The 18,445-nt window shown below is 45.2% G+C and overlaps 1 protein-coding gene across 3 annotated transcripts in view; it reads right to left on the reverse strand.

The window, feature by feature from the left end:
- Positions 1–7,617: 7,617 nt before the first annotated feature.
- esrrb (estrogen-related receptor beta) overlaps positions 7,618–18,445 on the reverse strand; it is a 62,815-nt gene continuing 51,987 nt past the window's right edge. For all 3 annotated transcript variants that reach the window (XM_055864842.1, XM_055864840.1, XM_055864843.1), the window contains one exon: positions 7,618–10,869. In XM_055864842.1, the coding sequence (XP_055720817.1) occupies positions 10,625–10,869 (245 nt within the window). In that variant the 3' untranslated portion in view covers positions 7,618–10,624. The remainder of the gene's footprint in view (positions 10,870–18,445) is intronic.

Here is an 18,445-nt window from a genome sequence, read left to right on the forward strand (position 1 = left end):
TATTTCAGGCAAGGTCTACGGATATAAATAAAAGGAAATGTTACTGGAGCATTTTAACTGGGAGCCAGCCTTGAGGCCCGGCCTTGAGGCCCAGCCCGGCCTTGAGTCCCGGCCTTGAGGCCCAGTGATGTAACCACATATCATCTAAACTGCTGAATCTCCCTTCGTCACCCGGCGTGACATGCAATTCCTCCAAATGTATTCATGTTTGTTCTGATTCACAGAAATAAATAATAATAACAGCTACTGTCTGACCTCCAACATACTTCAAGCCAACTATAATTTATACTCAGAGAAACTGGACAATAGGAATACTGTACTGTACAAGCATTTTATTTGAGATATTGTTCAATTTAATTCCAAGCTGTAGAAACAGGCCATGATCGAGCTCCTTTCAAGCTGCTCTGTTATTAAACGCAGTTCAACAGGTGGTCCATAGATGGAGCTCTTCTCATTAGAATACATTACATTAGGTTAAAAGCCTGTCCTCGTGTTACCGTGTCCCTGTCCTTCATCTCGCATGAAGTGTTGGTCAGAGCCAGAGAGAGGAGAAAGCTACATTTACCTGTCCTTGAGCAGCACAAACTGTTTAAAAACATATGATCCACACCTAACTGGGGGCCAAAAATGATTTCTTCCTTAAATGGATATTGTGGCCATATTAATAGTTGTATTCCTTTTTCTTACTTAACAGACTGGACCACTTGTGAGTGTCAAACCACAAACCACTGTGTTCCCTGGAGCAGTATGACTTCATTTAGCTATCCTGGGAAATATAATTACTGTAATGATTAGAGGATTGTGTAATACTTCCTCTGTTTTACCTTAACACCCTTCCCCTCCCTCCCTCCGTCACACACAAACACACACACACACACACACACACACACACACACACACACACACACACACACACACACACACACACACACACACACACACACACACACACACACACACACACACACACACACACACACACACACACACACACACACACACACACACACACACACACACACACACACACACACACACACACGGAGAGGAAACAGTATCAACAATAGAGAGTTTCATTGGGGGGTTTTAATCATGGTTTATGGGCCAGTAACATTTTAAAAAGCAGTCAGTTTGTCTCCATGTCTGGGGCCAAATGTCAGCATAACCATCTCTACCATCTTAGAGCATGGAGCTAGCTGAAGGAGAAATAATTATATTACTGGAATGACTTTGTGTTGTTGCTTTTTTTACACTGGGGCAATCCTCATTCACTAGCTCTCCAGTATGATGATGCATGTATCATGTAGTGCAGCTGTGCCATCCTTCTAGCCATATCACCACAGAACAGTTACTGAGTCAATCAGGGCTATCCAAACATGACCATGCACATTACATATCGCCGCTGCAGACAGAGACTAAGGACAAGGTACATACACCTAGTAAATCCCTTATTGGGATTTCCTCAGTAATCTATTATCTGACCATTCTCATTAGCTGTGTAGTGATAGTGCTAATTCCAGTGAAAAGTGTCCCAAAATACCTGCCGATATATGAGCTTTAACTACACAAAGACAATAGTCCAGCCCTGCAGCTTTAGCTTGACGGTATTGATGGATGTCAGGAACTGACATAGGTATCTTTTGTGTATCACATGGTATATTCTAGATTGACAATGGAAAAGACACATTGTACAATGTCTTGTTATAAATATATATCTGAAGAGCACTGTGACATATTTTTCCCTTTAACACTAAGAAAACATTGAGACAAGAGAATGTGGTTTCTTATTCCTGAATTAATGAATTTAGATCTCATGCTATACTTTTTTTAAAGGATATTTTACATACAAACAAACAAACTGCAAGTCCCACTGAAACTGAAGAAACCCTTTCTTTAGAGTACTAGTTAAATATTAGTTATAGGCAAATACTGTACACTTTTGTATCAGAAAAGACTCATCATTGTGTAGGATTTGTCTACATGTAATTACACCAAGACTTTAATAAGGCTTGAAAAGGCTTCCTAAATGGCTTTAGTTCCATAACACATCAATAGTAGCATCTGTGTATGTGTGTGTGTGTATGTGTATGTGTATGTGTATGTGTGTGTATGTGTGTGTGTATGTGTATGTGTGTGTATGTGTGTGCAGTGTGCAGTGTGCATCTGTGCGTGCATGTGTGCATGTCTGTGTGTGTTTATTAGGTTTCTGTGTGATTGAGAGCAAGGTCAAAGAGACATAAGGGGGGGTTGGGGTGGGGTGGGGAGTGGTGAGCTAAGGGGGGGTTGCTACCATACCGTACCATGCCCAAGACCATACCCACACATACCATATTGAAATGATCAAATGGACTGCATAGTGTTGCTTGCTGCCCCATTTGCGGTCCCCTTCTCTCTTTGTGATATACAGGCGTGCACTGTGAAGGAGGGCGGGGGACGTCTAACCTCCCCCTGTTCTAAAATGAAATGAATCGACTCTTATTTATTTACTGCATGTTTTGCACTCATTCCATAACACTGTAAATTACCTGCATGGTCAAGGCTGCTTTCTCAGGCAAGGAGAGAAGGGAGGAAAGGACATCAAATATGTCGTCTATATGGTATCTAATTCAGGAATCACATATGATCTGTCAATTTCCATATATCATGGTTTATAAGTCATATTTTAAATACAAAATCCTGTTTATGAATATAAATGTTTGAATTAGGAGCGGTCATATGTGCTCTAAGAGGTACAATATGCCTGTAGGCTCCAGACAATATACCATGCTAATATTTATAAGATTTCTATGTCTCGTAAGAGGATAAGGAACGGGTGATTTTCATCCTATGTTTCAGGCAGTTGATCACGATCATCTATTTCCTTAGTTCAAAACTATTCTTATCCTCTCCTTACATGTTTGACACTTAAACCTCCTCAAATACAAATGGTAGGAAATGTAAGTAAATATATTCTAAGATACTATATTCTTTGTCTTTGACCTGCAATATTTTCACCCTCCTTTTTGTACACAAAGGAAATCTGAGCAGCAACACACAGTACTTTTATTTTGCTAAAAACGCCTTAAAATGTTTTGTTTGATATCAGAAACCAAAAGGCGTTGGGAAGAGGGGAGGGGGACGAGAGAGAATGAGACTGAGTGGTTAAGGGGAAGGGACGATAGACAGTATGTATGTGTGTTTGCAGAAAGATTTCCTCAGCAGCCAGGGCTATTCTCCCGGGATTGGACCTGGTCTCTCCCTGTTCGCCAGAATAAGCAGGGGCCTCCTCCATTATGGCATACAAGTGCCTTTCCTTTAAGGCCAGGGGAGATTTCTAACCTTTGGTTGACATGCAGAAAAGGTCACGTTCATCCCTGGCTTCTCCCCGTAATTTACTCCTAACCATTTTACTCTCTGGCTGGGGCTCTGAGGGAGCCTGAACTCTGCCTGCAAGTCCCACTGAAACTGAAGAAACTAAAATCCCCACTACTGCCACTGAGAGAGTCATATGGTCACAACAAACACATGCATGAACAGGTAATATTCTGTATATCTCAAAATAAATATATGAGAACAATGCAAAGATCTTGCTGAGTAAGGATTGGTTCTAATTTTCTTAATTCAAATGTGTTTATATATAGGGGCTATACACAAAGCATGTAATTGAGTACGATATTTCATTTAAACAAACCCTTTGCATATTTAAATTGAAAAAATATGAATACATGTTTAATTTGGGTTTTGGGTAATGGGGAAAATATTATAATTCATTTTCATCTGAAAATATAATGGAAGAGACATAAAAATATTGTTAAAAATATTGTATTACAAGGAAAACACAAATGACAATACTAACCAAAAGTGTAGCAATACTATACTACAATTAGCACGTAATATGCTCAAGTGTGCTTGTACACATTCATCAAACTAATGTCTTTATCTAGCTGTAAGTGTACACATTTACAGTAGTTGTCTTTAATGCCAGGGTGATTGTGTTCAATTCCTGTGAAGTGAGCACACACTCTGTGTAACTGAGTTTTTCCCCATTTGATGGACTGATTCATGTTTATCTGATCTCCTTATCTACCATCATTATTTCCAAACCAGTGGCTAAATTGGAAAAGCCCATAAGAACGTGTGAATACATGGCAGAGGCAATAAAATAGAACAGAAGGAGGAGAAGTTCCACCACACAGCAGAGCTTTGCTTTGGCAGTAGAAGATAGACTACACAGATAGCAGGGATATTTCTACTCCCCCACCGCACCATTGAACCACACAAATAAAGATGCAGCCAGCCAGCCATATAAATCTCATAGGAAAGATCAACACTTCAGGTGGGGTTATCTAATGTGTGTATGTGTGTGTGTGTGTGTGTGTGTGTGTGTGTGTGTGTGTGTGTGTGTGTGTGTGTGTGTGTGTGTGTGTGTGTGTGTGTGTGTGTGTGTGTGTGTGTGTGTGTGTGTGTGTGTGTGTGTGTGTGTGTGTGTGTTTGTTTGTGCCTCAATTGTTATTGTTTTAGATAATAAATAATAAAAAGGTACATTTTTTGCAGTGATTTCGTGCTGTGCACTTCCGTTTTAGTGGACGTTTTATGGACGTGTGTGGTAGCCTGCATCTCTCTTCTGAGGCCTGTTGTCGTTTTCCCCTCTGTCTGCTCCCTGAGGACCATTGCTCAGGGGATTTTTAGGGATCACTTCATTTCTATGGTATTGATCAGCTCAAATGACAGGGCCATTCAGGCAGCTCTCTCCAATTGGTGTGAATGACCTCAGTGAGCGCTCTATCCAGAAACCATATCAGCTCACAGGATGCACTCGACTGGTGTGGCACTTTTGAAATACAGGCTCCAGAATGGGCTATGTTTTGAATTGAGTGTAGTCACACACACACACTGTCTGTGTGTGTGTGGGACTATAAATGTGTGTGTGCATGTGTGTGTGTGTGTGTGTGTGTGTGTGTGTGTGTGTGTGTGTGTGTGTGTGTGTGTGTGTGTGTGTGTGTGTGTGTGTGTGTGTGTGTGTGTGTGTGTGTGTGTGTGTGTGTGTGTGTGTGTGTGTGTGTGTGTATGCATCTGTGTGTGTATGTGTGTGTGTTTGTGTGTGTGTGACACCTGAGTGGACATTCAGGAACACAGTCCTGGATGCTGGTTCATTGAGGGACATGAGGTATGCACAACAGCTTGACCCCCCTGCTTCCCAAGCATTAAATGGAGAGCAGAGTAGATGTGTAACCTGATAAATGCACTTAAAACAGTGAAGATGGACAGGGAGTGGAGGAAATCTCAGACGGGCTGTAGCCCAGTCTGCCTGCTAGGCAGTTAGAGGCTATTGATTAGTCACACAGAGTCCAAAGGAGGGCCAGAGGTGTTGGCTTCGTGGATTGTCTTATGCTTGAGTAACAGGTATAATGTGTGAGCGATTCACCAACATCTTGACAATGAGAAAATGATCAGTTTTGAGAAAATGTTATCTTTTTTAGGTTAGATACTATTTTATGTATTCCACTGCAGTATATGAGATGAATCAGATACAAGGTACACCTGAGGGGCTCTGTACAGCATTTGTACAGCATATTGGGCTACAAATGGGTGATGGTGGAGCAAGTGTTCATTCAGGCACAGTGGATGGAGCCATGCCAGGCCAAAAGGGCAGGGGGATCTAGTGGTCCAGGACTGGTCAATCTTGATGGTGAGCTTTTTCCCTGAAAAGAGGACACTATATTTAACACAATACTACAGTAGTTGATCCTACTTTACGAGGTACATTTTGCAGTGACGTAACAGTTCTCTGTACATTGTGCTGGCGGAGACACTAATACCTTTAGGTTGTGAAATATGTCCCGCTCCTGTTATCACAAATGGAGCAATAAATAAACACAAAAGAACCAGTCTGACAGTAAGATCAACCGTATCGTACAGAGCAGCTGAGAACTCAAATGAAGAGAAAGAGGAAGCGAGAGGAATAAAGAAAATTAGACAGGGTGAGGGGAGACTGAGAGAGTGAGAGAAAGAGGGAGAGAGATAAAGAGAGAGGGAGCAGGGGAGAGGAAGAGAGGGAGAGAGAGCGAGAGATGGTGGCCCATGCTCTATATCTGTGCCAAAAGTTCTCCTGGGTATTTGCGTGCTCCGTTTTCATCCTAAGTGTAATTTGAGCCTTTGGTTGATGCAAAGTGTGTGCAGCAGGTCTGTTCAAATCCAATCACTCACATTGACGTGTAATCCTTTCCCTCCCCATCATCAGTATTGTAATGAATAATGAAACACACTTAAGCAATACACAGCCGTCATACACCTGCGATGGAGATTGCATTCTGATGAGATGCGTGGTAGACCTAATGAAAGGTGTTTTTACTTGTCAATGGCTGGCTGGATGTAAAGCTGACTGTTATCAGTTGAGAGGGAGCCATACAGCTTGGGATATCTGGAGAGCCTGGAGGATCCTCATGTAGCATGAAAATACCATTACTCTTAATGTACCCATGACATCTCAGATATGTACACAGTATGTGTAGGAGCTACCAGACCCCATGGCGACAGAGAGAATACACCCCGTCTTTTCTTTCCATTCTTCCTTCAGTCAACCTAAAGCCACCATCACCCCGGCACTGTCTGGTGTCTTCTAACACTGTAGTTTCAACATGGAGGATTATTACAATTAATTGGTTAGCGAGACATTATTTCAAAAAAGGAAATTGCCTCTTATAATTATATAGAGCAGGGAATACTCAAGTCCCAGGAATCTCAGCTTCCTGAAATGATGGATCCATCTCCCCTCCACCACACCAGCCCCCCCCCCCCCCCCCCCCCCCCCCTTCCCCCAGTAGTGCTAGCGTGTCTGCCTGTTTTCTGTGACGGATGCATTTTCTTTGGTTCACATCCACAGCTCCTGGTCTGGCTCAGTGGAGGCTGGGGCTGTTAGCTCATCTGCCCTTCGCCGGTGGCCTGTCCGGTGTCTGCTGGGACTGCTGCTCTCTGCTCTCACGCTCTTGGACTCACAGCATTAAGTCAATCACAATCTGAGCGTCTGTAAAACCTGTGGACAAGCAGCATGCTAGTGTCTCTGCAGATTGGGTAAATACACTGAGGGGAGGATGGAGTTAGGGTTAAGGTTACTCTGCAAACTGAACGAGTAAGTAGCCTAGCCTAGCCTAGACGTGACAGAGTAAAACACGGATGAAGGCCAAATGTCATACAGCACATGGTTGATACATAGAAATAGATGTATTCTGTCTGATCCTCTTTCTGAGTCTAATGATATTATTAATAAAGATGAGCCCTCATCGTCACAAATCTGACTTTATAAATGCACTATTTCTCAATACTACTATGTGATTATTATGATATATATTTTTGTACCTTTATTTAACTAGGCAAGTCAGTTAAGAACAAATTCTTATTTCAAATACGGCCTGCCCCGGCCAAACCCGGACGATGCTTGGCCAATTGTGCACCGCCCTATGGGACTCCAAATCACAGCCGGATGTGATACAGCCTGGATTCAAACCCGAGACTGTAGTGACGCCTCTTGCACTGAGATGCAGTGCCTTAGACCGCTGCGCCACTCTGGAGGTTTGCTTGGGATCTTTTAACATCACAACATAATCACCAGTGTAGTGGGATAAGAAATGAAACACAGACTTCTGGGAGTTATTTAATTATTTGTTCCTTTTAGGAAATCAAAACATAAAAGTTACACAGATATTGATGATTTAACAATCTGAGATATCAATGTACACTGTTGCCAAATGATATAATTCACACCATAAATATTTATATGTAGGAGCAGGAAATAATTTAAAGTACCTGTTCCTTACTGCAATTTTATCATCAAGGGACCAATTCTGACACACTGATGTTAATAAAAACATGTACCCGCTTCATAACCAAAATGGGTGTCACACCCACTAATGGCCAACTCATGAGGTCAACTTTAAGCATGCTGTACCTTTACAAACAGATATATAGATGGTAAGAGACAACTGGTGACTACAATTACAAATATCTTGGCAGGAGCATTTCTAGACAATAAATCTTTGATAGAAACATGGACGGCTCAGGTATGTTTCAACACAGTCTTGATGATGATGATGATGAAGAGTAAGTCTTGAAATCAAAAGTATCGACAATAGTGATGAGGTAGTAGTCAGCAGGACGCTGCATACCGTACTTTATTTTGAACAGTTGTAACTCGGCAACCTACTGTATAGGCTACTGTCCAGTAACTATTGACATTCAGATATATACACATTATATAGAACCAGGGTTTGAATGTAAGACGTGAAGCATTGAGAGGAAGTGCCTGGAGTTTACGTTGCATCGTGTTGGGTGTGAATTTTGCATCGTTACAAAAAGTTTTTAGGCTAAACTGTTTGATGTGTGTAATCTGTACTTTTCCATTAAAACACTTGTATTTTACTGCCGAGCAAAGAATATATAGTTGTGATATTTATTTTTGATTAGAGGTATTTTGAGTAATATTGAAATGTTAATCAAATTGTCCCAAATCTTAGTAAAAGCATGCTTTCAGCATGGTTTCAGTCAGAATTGGTCCTTGTATTGCACAACAGTAAAATAACTCACGTTACATTGTCCCCCTCTAAAGTGGAGCCTGTTAAGTAGACAGCGGCTAGTTCAAGTTGGATGATTAGGTGCTGGGGTGTGTTGTCAACCTCCATTAAGTGGCCAATCAGGCTGCAGTAAAAGAGGGTGCTGCTGGATTAACACTGGCCAATGATATTACAAGCAGAGTGGCGACCATCCCGTCTGCAATGTCAGGGATTCATTTGATCACAGTATTATATTGTGACAGTGCCACAATTTATCACTTCACATAAATCACGTCAGTACTATAATCATCCACCTCCCACCACATTCTCTCCCTTTGAGAACAAAGAGCAGCATGAGTCTACAATACTGAACTACAGGTCCCAGCATGCACCATGGAGGACGACCTGCCTACACACAGGGAGAATGGAGCCCCTCTACTCACTTTCCCACCAGAGATCACACCTTGTATAGACACACTGTGGGACTGGTGCTACCCTTTGAAACGTGCTGACACTTTGTAGTCTGCATGGCTTCTCACAAGAGGAGCACCTTGGGGGGGGGGGGGTGAATTGCCGTCTTTAAGAATGCCTGTCTGTCTCCTGGCCTATTGGGAGGTGTTAGACCACAGCTACTGTGTGAACATGGAGTTAAGCAGCGCTCCACGTGTCTACTGTACTCCTGGAGGGAGGCAGAGCAGCACAGCAGAGAGCAGGCAGACAGCTACAGCAATAACCTCCTTCTGGGTTAAAAATACCCCCAGTCACTGTGAAGCTCTAGCTACCAACACATCACTGCACTGCACCTGCCATTCACCTCCGTTTGGATGGAGCTCCATAAAGGCAGCCCCAGCTATAAAAAGACCGGCAGCTTCTAAAATGGTGATAGCAGATGCTGGGTACCTTGCGCCCTGTGTGTGGGAGGATTCTGCCATGGGCTTAAAGGACCCCAAATAGAGCGTTTGACATATGGGCCTCTGATTGTTTGAACATGGAATCTCCTGGACTTCTGCCACTCAACATAAATCCTTTGATACCTCCGCCCCAAACCCACTCATCATCTTTCACCCTGCCCAAATCAGGTCATTCGCTCAGTTGCCAAGAGGCAATTTCCATCGGCTTGAACAATGACCAAATGTGGGGTTTGAGATAGAGCACCATCGACAACAGCATCTGCAGAGGAGAAACATCTACATTGCCGGGACACACACTCAAACACATATGGGTCTTATAGTGACAGACAGACAGACAGCAGCATTGTGAAGGAGAGGGTAGTGGAGGTTTAACATGGCTTGGCCACGGCACGGCTCCCTTTATTGCTGATTTACTACAGAATAAGACGACTGACTACCTGCCTACGCTAGTTTGGTTAAACATGTCATGTGACCAGTTTGTCTTCTTCCTGTCTGAGACAGATCCATATCACACGGCTCACTGCTCTGAAGAGGTATATTCAAGGGCATTTAGATCAATAGAGTTCACATTTAGGTAACAGTTTTTATTCTTTCTTTCTTTCTTTTTTTCCCCCAAGAAAAAGAACGAGAGAAAATGGCCGTCGGGTTCACCAGACTTAATAACTGTACACTCAGTTTTCCATTATTAATAAATATATACATGTCCTGGTCAAGTCCAGGAGGTGAAATAACTGTCTGACAAGTGAGGCTGTCCATAGTGGTTGCCATGTGTGTTGTCATCAGAACACATTTGGAGATGTCTTGAGGTTCTGACTAGAAACCATGTTAATTAAGAGCCTGCAATTATTCCTTCTGAAGATATAGAGAAAGGGGGAGATCCTTCACATACAGTATGACCACAGACCATAAACAAAAAAAAGTATTACTGTACATAGTGTTTCTTATATATTTTAAATTAATCTGCATCATTTTATATTTATACTTATAATCAAGTTTTGCATTTGTTCTTCTTTATTTTTTATTTTTTTAATGTCTGGGGTCCGAGGGGGTGAAGAACAAGAGAGGTCAGTCTGTCTCCTGTCTCAGTCAGCAGGGTGTCCCTCTCCTGTCCTGAGTCCCTTCTGTCCATGTCTCTCTGTCTGCATTGCCCTGTCCCCATCGCCTTCACAGGGGGCACCTGCTCCTCCATCAGACCTTGGCCTCCAGCATCTCCAGGAAGAGTTTGTGCATGGGCACCTTGCCCTGCACTTTGATGCTGTAAAAGTGCTGCACGGCCTTGGTGGCGGTCTGGCGCAGCAGGGGCAGGGTCATGAGCAGCTTGCCTGCCCGCCGGGGGTCCTCCTGGTGTTGGCTGCTTTCGTAGTCCTGAAGAGCCTCGTGGAGCGCATCCTGGAGCTTCTGTACCGCCTCCACGTCCTCTATATGCATGGAGTCTGGAGAGGAGAGGGAGGGACAGGGTCAGTGAGAGAGGGTTCTTCAACATGAGTCTTATGTTAATATCTTCAGAGATACAATGACAACACAAACCATTGCTCGATATATTGAAATGTAAAATAGTTCTGTAAACAGTAACACATCATCTCAATTGTATTTTTACTAAAGTAAAACATGGCTGGGCCGGGACTACTGATCTATCAGTGGAGTCAGCTATGGGACACATTATCAGCATAATTAACACTGTGACAAGCTAAACAACAGAATGTAAAGAAAAACACAAAGCTTAATGTCTTTTTTTTGCCTGGCGCCCTGGGTTTGATTTTCATATGGCCTTTGACCAATGAGACTGAAAATCAATGTAATCCTGCTGATTCCTGGAGCTCACAATGGAATGAATAGCAGCCAAACCCCAGTGAATGATCACACATTAAACACCTCACTGTTCCAAAGGACAGCTCCGGAATAGACTGTTTTCTTATTAACACTCCATCTGGGAATCGGACAGTGTAAACTAGCTTCAATAAGGAAATTATACTTCCTTCACATTTTGATTAATTTTCTCCCTCCTCTCCCACAGAAACATCTAGATCAAATAATGAGTGGAATGAAAGTATATACTATTGTACATTTGATTACATTATCATAGGACTGTCAGTGCTTAAGCTCGCTGGAAACCATATTTTGACTGATTGATTATCATACAAAATGTATTCTATAAATTCTGATCCAACCTGTGTAACTACATGTGTGTAGGCCTACTGTAACAGTGAAACTGAATAAAAAACAACCACCATGTGTCTCATATGGACTCTTTAGCCCACATCCTCCCTGACCTTCTTTCAGTCTCAGAGGCGGGTTCTCTCTCTGACTCATTGTAGTCTCTCTCTCTCTCTCTCTGGTGTGCTGCATTGTTCACGACTACTTTTACTGCATGTGCAGAATGTTTCAACACTTTTCATTTCTCTCTCTCTCCCTCTCTGCCTCCCACTCTCTCTTTGCCTCACCCCTTTCTCTCTCTCTCTCTCTCTCAGGGATAGACTGGGGTTGTGGTTATCTCAGTGGTTAACCAGTGTCTGGTAGTCGTGAGACAGCGTGTCATTGGTCACCTGCCTCGTCTCACCTTGGCGGTGCATATTTCACCACAAGGGACAATAAAAGGCAAACAGATTTCAGACTTCATCCTAAATTCATTGACTGGAACAACTGTAAGCCCAAGACCTTGAGACATTTTTCACCCTGATGCTTTCCGATCCACAGCGGTAAAAGGAAGTAGGTCGTGAATGGAGGGGTGGGCAGAATAGAAGAACAAAAGGGAAAATCACCAGGAACTCAGAGAGCTAACTGACTACTGTATCTCCTGTTTGTGTCAAACAGGATCAGTCAGTGATACACAGGATATTAGGAAATATAGACAAGTCAATGCACTGACAAATTATTAGCAATTAAATGCATTTTAATTACAGTGATAAATCATAGAACTAATAAATGTATCAGAGACATTAGTGTGTGTGTGTTTGATATTTGAGCCATTACAGTGATCTGATCCCAAGAGTGAGTGAGTATAGGGGACAAAGGTCTCATGGTGAAGTGCAGGCAAGAAGGGAAGAAAAAGCAAGAAGGGAAGAAAAAGAGAACAATAGACAGAGAGAGAGAGATAGATAGAGAGAGGGGTAGATAGAGAGTGAGAGAGAGATAGAGAGAGGGATATATATAGAGAGAGAGAAAGATAGATAGAGGGATAGAGTGAGATAGAGATTGAGAGAGAGAGGGAGAGAGAGAGGGGGAGAGAAAGAGATAGAGAGAGAGGGAGAGAGAGAGAGAGGGATAGAGAAAGAGAGAGAGATAGAGAGAGGGATTGAGAGAGAGAGAGAGAGAGAGAGAGAGAGAGAGAGAGAGAGAGAGAGAGAGAGAGAGAGAGAGAGAGAGAGAGCAGCATGTAGGCTTTGGAGGAGGGGATGGTTTAAAAAAAACAACTTTGAAGAAACAATTTCCTTGCAATCCATCAGAGAGCCCACGTCGATCCCATTGATAAACTGCTAATTACAAAATCAATCGCTATGAATTTTCACAGCTGTCAGACAGAGGGGCTCCCGGGAGAGGAATCTCACAGAGACCTTGCTCAAACGTTCCGGACGCCCCCTCCCCACCCCGTCACAAGGCCTCACTGCCTCCCCCGCCTTCCACACCTCACCTGCCCCACCCCCCAACAAAGCTCTGCCGTGTGAAAGCAAAGCCCACCATCAGCATTTTCATTTGTCAGCCTGACAAAAAAAGAGAAAGCACGCCCGTGGCCCAGCCAGGCATTGATCAGAGAGGGACAAGCCCTGCCTTCTCAAAAGCAGCCTGTCGATACGAGTGTACCGTCTTTGCATTGGAACAAACGAGACCCATCACTCCCTGATACTCATTCCATTCGACTTAACACATTTTATTGACAGGCCTTGTGCTCCTAATGAAATGCTAAATTTATCTCCCATGGCTGGCGTGCCCTGCAGCTACTGTTATGGAGATAGAGAGGGATGGATGGAGAAATATCACAATATGGAAGGTTTTCAATTAAAAGCTCAGTCCTTCCCTCCTCCCCTCCTTCCCTATCTCTCTCACTCCAAACTAAAGGGTAAAGTCAACAACTCTACTTTAAACCCTGACATTACATTTTGGTCATAGATATAGAAATGTAAACTTAACATATTAAATAAATGTATATTAATGTAATGGACAATATTAACAAATACAAATGATGAACAATTGTTATCACGAGTAAGATAATATTCCAAATACGAAATTTGAAGCAGTTTTCTGGATTTGTGCAATGTAAATAGAATTTTAGTTTTTTAAATTTAAAATAACCCCATAAGAAACACTAAAATAATATTTGATGTGGTGGCAAAAGTGTTTTAAAAATTCAGAACAAATGTAATAGTTTGTTCATTTGAAACTAACACTTGCCCTAGATTTGATATATGAAAGTTTTTTGAGATTAATGAAATGTGTCCTAAAATGGATAAATACTGGATTTATTCATAAAATGACAATAAAAAGTTTTAAAAAGTCCCAGTTATTATTACTGACTACATGTGTATATTGCTTGTCATTACCCATTTTACAATATCCTATTGTCCATAAAATACTGAAAAATCATACTGTGATTTTCAAAACATATTTTTTTGTTTGTTGCAAAAATACAATATCACCTTAAATTAGGAATTTTATATATATATTTTTTATGATTTTGTTATTTTTTGTACCTTTTTTAACTACATTAGGCAAGTCAGTTAAGAACAAATTCTTATTTACAATGATGGCCTACCAAAAGGCAAAAGGCCTCCTGCGGGGTCGTGGGCTGGGATTAAAAAAAGATATACTCGGACAAAACAAACATCCTGACAAAAGAGACACCATAACACCACATAAAGAGAGACCTAAGACAACAACACAGGATGGCAGAAACACATAACAACACAGCATGGTAGCAACACAACATGACAACATGGTAGCAACACAACATGGCAGCAGCACAAAACATGGTACAAACATTATTGGGCACAGACAACAGCACAAAGGGCAAGAAGGTAGAGACAACAATACATAACGCGAAGCAGTCACAACTGTCAGTAATAGTGCCATGATTGAGTCTTTGAATGAAGAGACGGGGATAAGACTGTCCAGTTTGAGTGTTTTTTGCAGCTCGTTCCAGTTGCTAGGTGCAGCGAAATGAAAAGAGGAGCGACCCAGGGATGTGTGTGCTTTGGGGACCTTTAACAGAATGTGACTGGCAGAACGGGTGTTGTATGTGGAGGATGAGGGCTGCAGTAGGTTTCTCAGATAGGAGGGAGTGAGGCCTAAGAGGGTTTTATAAAAAAGCATCAACCAGTGGGTCTTGCAACGGGGATACAGAGATGACAAGTTTACAGAGTATAAAGTGCAGTGATGTGTCCTATAAGGAGCATTGGTGGTAAACCTGATGGCCAAATGGTAATGAACACCTGCCTATCTATAAATTACATCTCTGTAATCTAGCATGGGTAGGAGGGTCATCTGAATTAGGGTTAGTTTGGCAGCTGGGGTGAAACAGGAGCGATTACGATAGAGGAAACCAAGACTAGATTTAACCTTAGCCTGCAGCTTTGATATGTGCTGAGAGAAGGACAGTGCACCATCTAGCCATACTCCCAAGTACTTGTATGAGATGACTACCTCAAGCTCTAAACCCTCAGAGGTAGTAATCACACCGGTGGGGAGAGGGGCATTCTTCTTACCAAACCACATGACCTTTGTTTTGGAGGTGTTCAGAACAAGTTTAATGGCAGAGAAAGCTTGTTGGACAATAAGAAAGCTTTGTTGTAGAGCGTATAATACAAAATCCGGGGAGGGGCCAGCTGAGTATAAGACTGTATCCGCATATAAATGGATAAGAGAGCTTCCTCCTACCTATGCTATGTTGTTGATTTAAATTGAGAAGAGCATGGGGCCTAGGATTGAGCCTTGGGGTACTCCCTTGGTGACAGGCAGTAGCTGAGACAGCAGATGTTCTGACTTTATACACTGGCCTAGCAAACCAGGCCAAAGACACCTCAGAGACACCAATACTCCACAAGAATGGAATGGTCTACCTGTAACGGCAGCCTTCCCTCTCTTCACTAGAAGAGGGGGTGAAACAGGGATCGGACCAACACGCAGCGTAGCCAGTGCTCAACATGTTTAATTAAACGAAAAAAACAGGGAACACTTACAACGAACAAAATAACAAAATGTGGCAAACCGAAACAGTCCTATCTGGTGCAGAACACAAACACAGAAACAGGAAACAACCACCCACAATCCCCAACACAAAACAAGCCACCTATATATGATTCTCAATAAGGGACAACGATTGACAGCTGCCTCTGATTGAGAACCATATTAGGCTGGACACAGAAACAGACGAACTAGACACACAACATAGAATTCCCACCCAGCTCACGTCCTGACCAACACTAAACAAGCAAAACACATAAGAACTCAGGTCAGGACGTTACAGTACCCCCCTCCTGAGGTGCGGACTCCGAACGCACCCCTAAAACTCAAGAGGAGGGTCTGGGTGGGCATCTGTCCGCGGTGGTGGCTCCTGCGCAGGACGAGGACACCACTCCACCATTGTCTTTGTCCCCCTCCTTAGCGTCCTTTGAGTGGCGACCCTCGCCCCCGACCCTGGTCTGGGAACCTTCAAAAAGGTCCCCCCTAGATAGAGGAGACAGCTCAGGACAGAGAGGTAGCTCAGGACAGAGAGGTAGCTCAGGAAAGAGGGGCAACTCCGGACTGAAGGGCAGCTCCGGACAGAGAGGCAGCTCTGGACTGAAGGGCAGCTCCGGACTAATGGCAGCTCATGACTGGAGGGCAGCTCATGACTGGAGGGCAGCTCATGACTGGAGGGCAGCTCATGACTGGAGGGCAGCTCATGACTGGAGGGCAGCTCATGACTGGAAGGCAGCTCATGACTGGAAGGCAGCTCATGACTGGAGGGCAACTCATGACCGGAGGGCAGCTCATGACCGGAAGGCAGCTCATGACTGGAGGGCAGCTCATGACTGAAAGGCAGCTCATGACTGAAGGGCAGCTCATGACTGGAGGGCAGCTCATGACTGGAGGGCAGCTCATGACTGGAAGGCAGCTCATGACTGGAGGGCAGCTCATGACTGGAGGGGAGCTCCTGACTGGCTGGCGGCTCCTGACTGGCTGGCGGCTCTGGCAGCTCCTGACTGACTGGCGGCTCTGGCAGTTCCTGACTGACTGGCGGCTCTGGCAGCTCCTGTCTGGCTGGCGGCTCTGGCAGCTCCTGACTGGCTGGTGGCTCTGGCAGCTCCTGACTTGCTGGCGGCTCTGGCTGCTCCTGACTGGCTGGCGGCTCTGGCGGCTCCTGACTGGCTGGCGGCTCTGGCGGCTCCTGACTGGCTGGCGGCTCTGGCGGCTCCTGACTGGCTGGCGGCTCTGGCGGCTCCTGACTGGCTGGCGGCTCTGGCGGCTCCTGACTGACTGACAGCTCTAGCGGCTCCTGACTGACGGACGGCTCTAGCGGCTCCTGACTGACGGCTCTGACGGCTCGGGACAGACGGCAGCTCCTGACTGTGACGGCTCGGGGAAGACGGGCGGCTCTGATGGCACTGGGCAGACGGACGGCTCAGATGGCGCTGGGCAGACGGATGGCTCAGATGGCGCTGGGCAGACGGATGGCTCAGATGGCGCTGGGCAGACGGATGGCTCAGATGGCGCTGGGCAGACGGATGGCTCAGATGGCGCTGGACAGGCAGGCCGCTCAGACGGCGCTGGGCAGGCAGGCAGCTCAGACGGCGCTGAGCAGACGAGCAGTGCAGGCGGCGTTGGGCAGACGGCCGACTCTGACCTGCTGAGGCACACAGTAGGCCTGGTGCGTGGTGCCGGAACTGGTGGTACCGGACTGGGGACACGCACCTCAAGGCTAGTGAGTGGAGGAGGAACAGGGCTCTGGAGACGCACAGGAGGCTTGGTGCATGGTGCCGGAACTGGAGGCACTGGGCTGGAGACACGCACCACAGGGAGAGTGCGTGGAGGAGGAACAGGGCTCTGGAGACGCACTGGAAGCCTGGTGCGTGGTGTAGGCACTGGTGGTACTGGGCTGGGGCGGGAAGGTGGCGCCGGATATACCGGACCGTGCAGGTGTACTGGCTCCCTTGAGCACCGAGCATGCCCAACCTTACCTGGTTGAATGCTCCCCGTAGCCCGTCCAGTGCGGGGAGGTGGAATAACCCACACTGGGCTGTGTTGGCGAACCGGGGACACCATGCGTAAGGCTGGTGCCATGTACACCGGCCCGAGGAGACGTACTGGAGGCCAGATATGTTGAGCCGGCTTCATGGCACTTGGCTCAATGCTCAATCTAGCCCGGCCAGTGCGGGGAGGTGGAATAACCCTATGCACACGTACATAGGGTTATTCCACCTTCCACACGTACAGGAGACACCGTGCGCTCTTCCGCATAACACGGTGTCTGCCCGTACTCCCGCTCTCCACGGTAAGCATGGGAAGTGGGCGCAGGTTTCCTACCTGCCTTCGCCACACCACCCTTTAGCCCCCCCCCCCCCCCCAAGACATTTTTGGGGTTTCTTCATGGGCTTCTTACCATGCCGTCGTGCTAACCTCATTAACCGGTATCCCTCCGCACATTGCTCCATCGAATCCCAGGCGGGCTCCGGCACTCTCCCTGGGTCAACCGACCACCTGTTTATTTCCTCCCAAGTGGTGTAACCCAGATCCGGCTCCTGCTGCCGAGCTAGCTCCTCAAAACGCCACCTCTCCGCTTTTGCTGCCTCCAGCTCTGCTTTGGGGCGGCGATATTCCTCTGGCTCTGCCCAGGGTCCTTTTCCGTCCAGCTCGTCCTCCCATGTCCATTTCTCCTGGTCCCGCTGCTGCTGCTGCTGCCGCTGCTGCCCGTTGCTACTCTGCTTGGTCTGAGTTTGGTGGGTGGTTCTGTAACGGCAGACTTCCCTCTCTTCACTAGAAGAGGGGGTGAAACAGGGATCGGACCAACACGCAGCGTAGCCAGTGCTCAACATGTTT

Source organism: Salvelinus fontinalis, chromosome 16 (genome assembly GCF_029448725.1).
Source record: "Salvelinus fontinalis isolate EN_2023a chromosome 16, ASM2944872v1, whole genome shotgun sequence".
NCBI lineage: Eukaryota > Metazoa > Chordata > Actinopteri > Salmoniformes > Salmonidae > Salvelinus > Salvelinus fontinalis.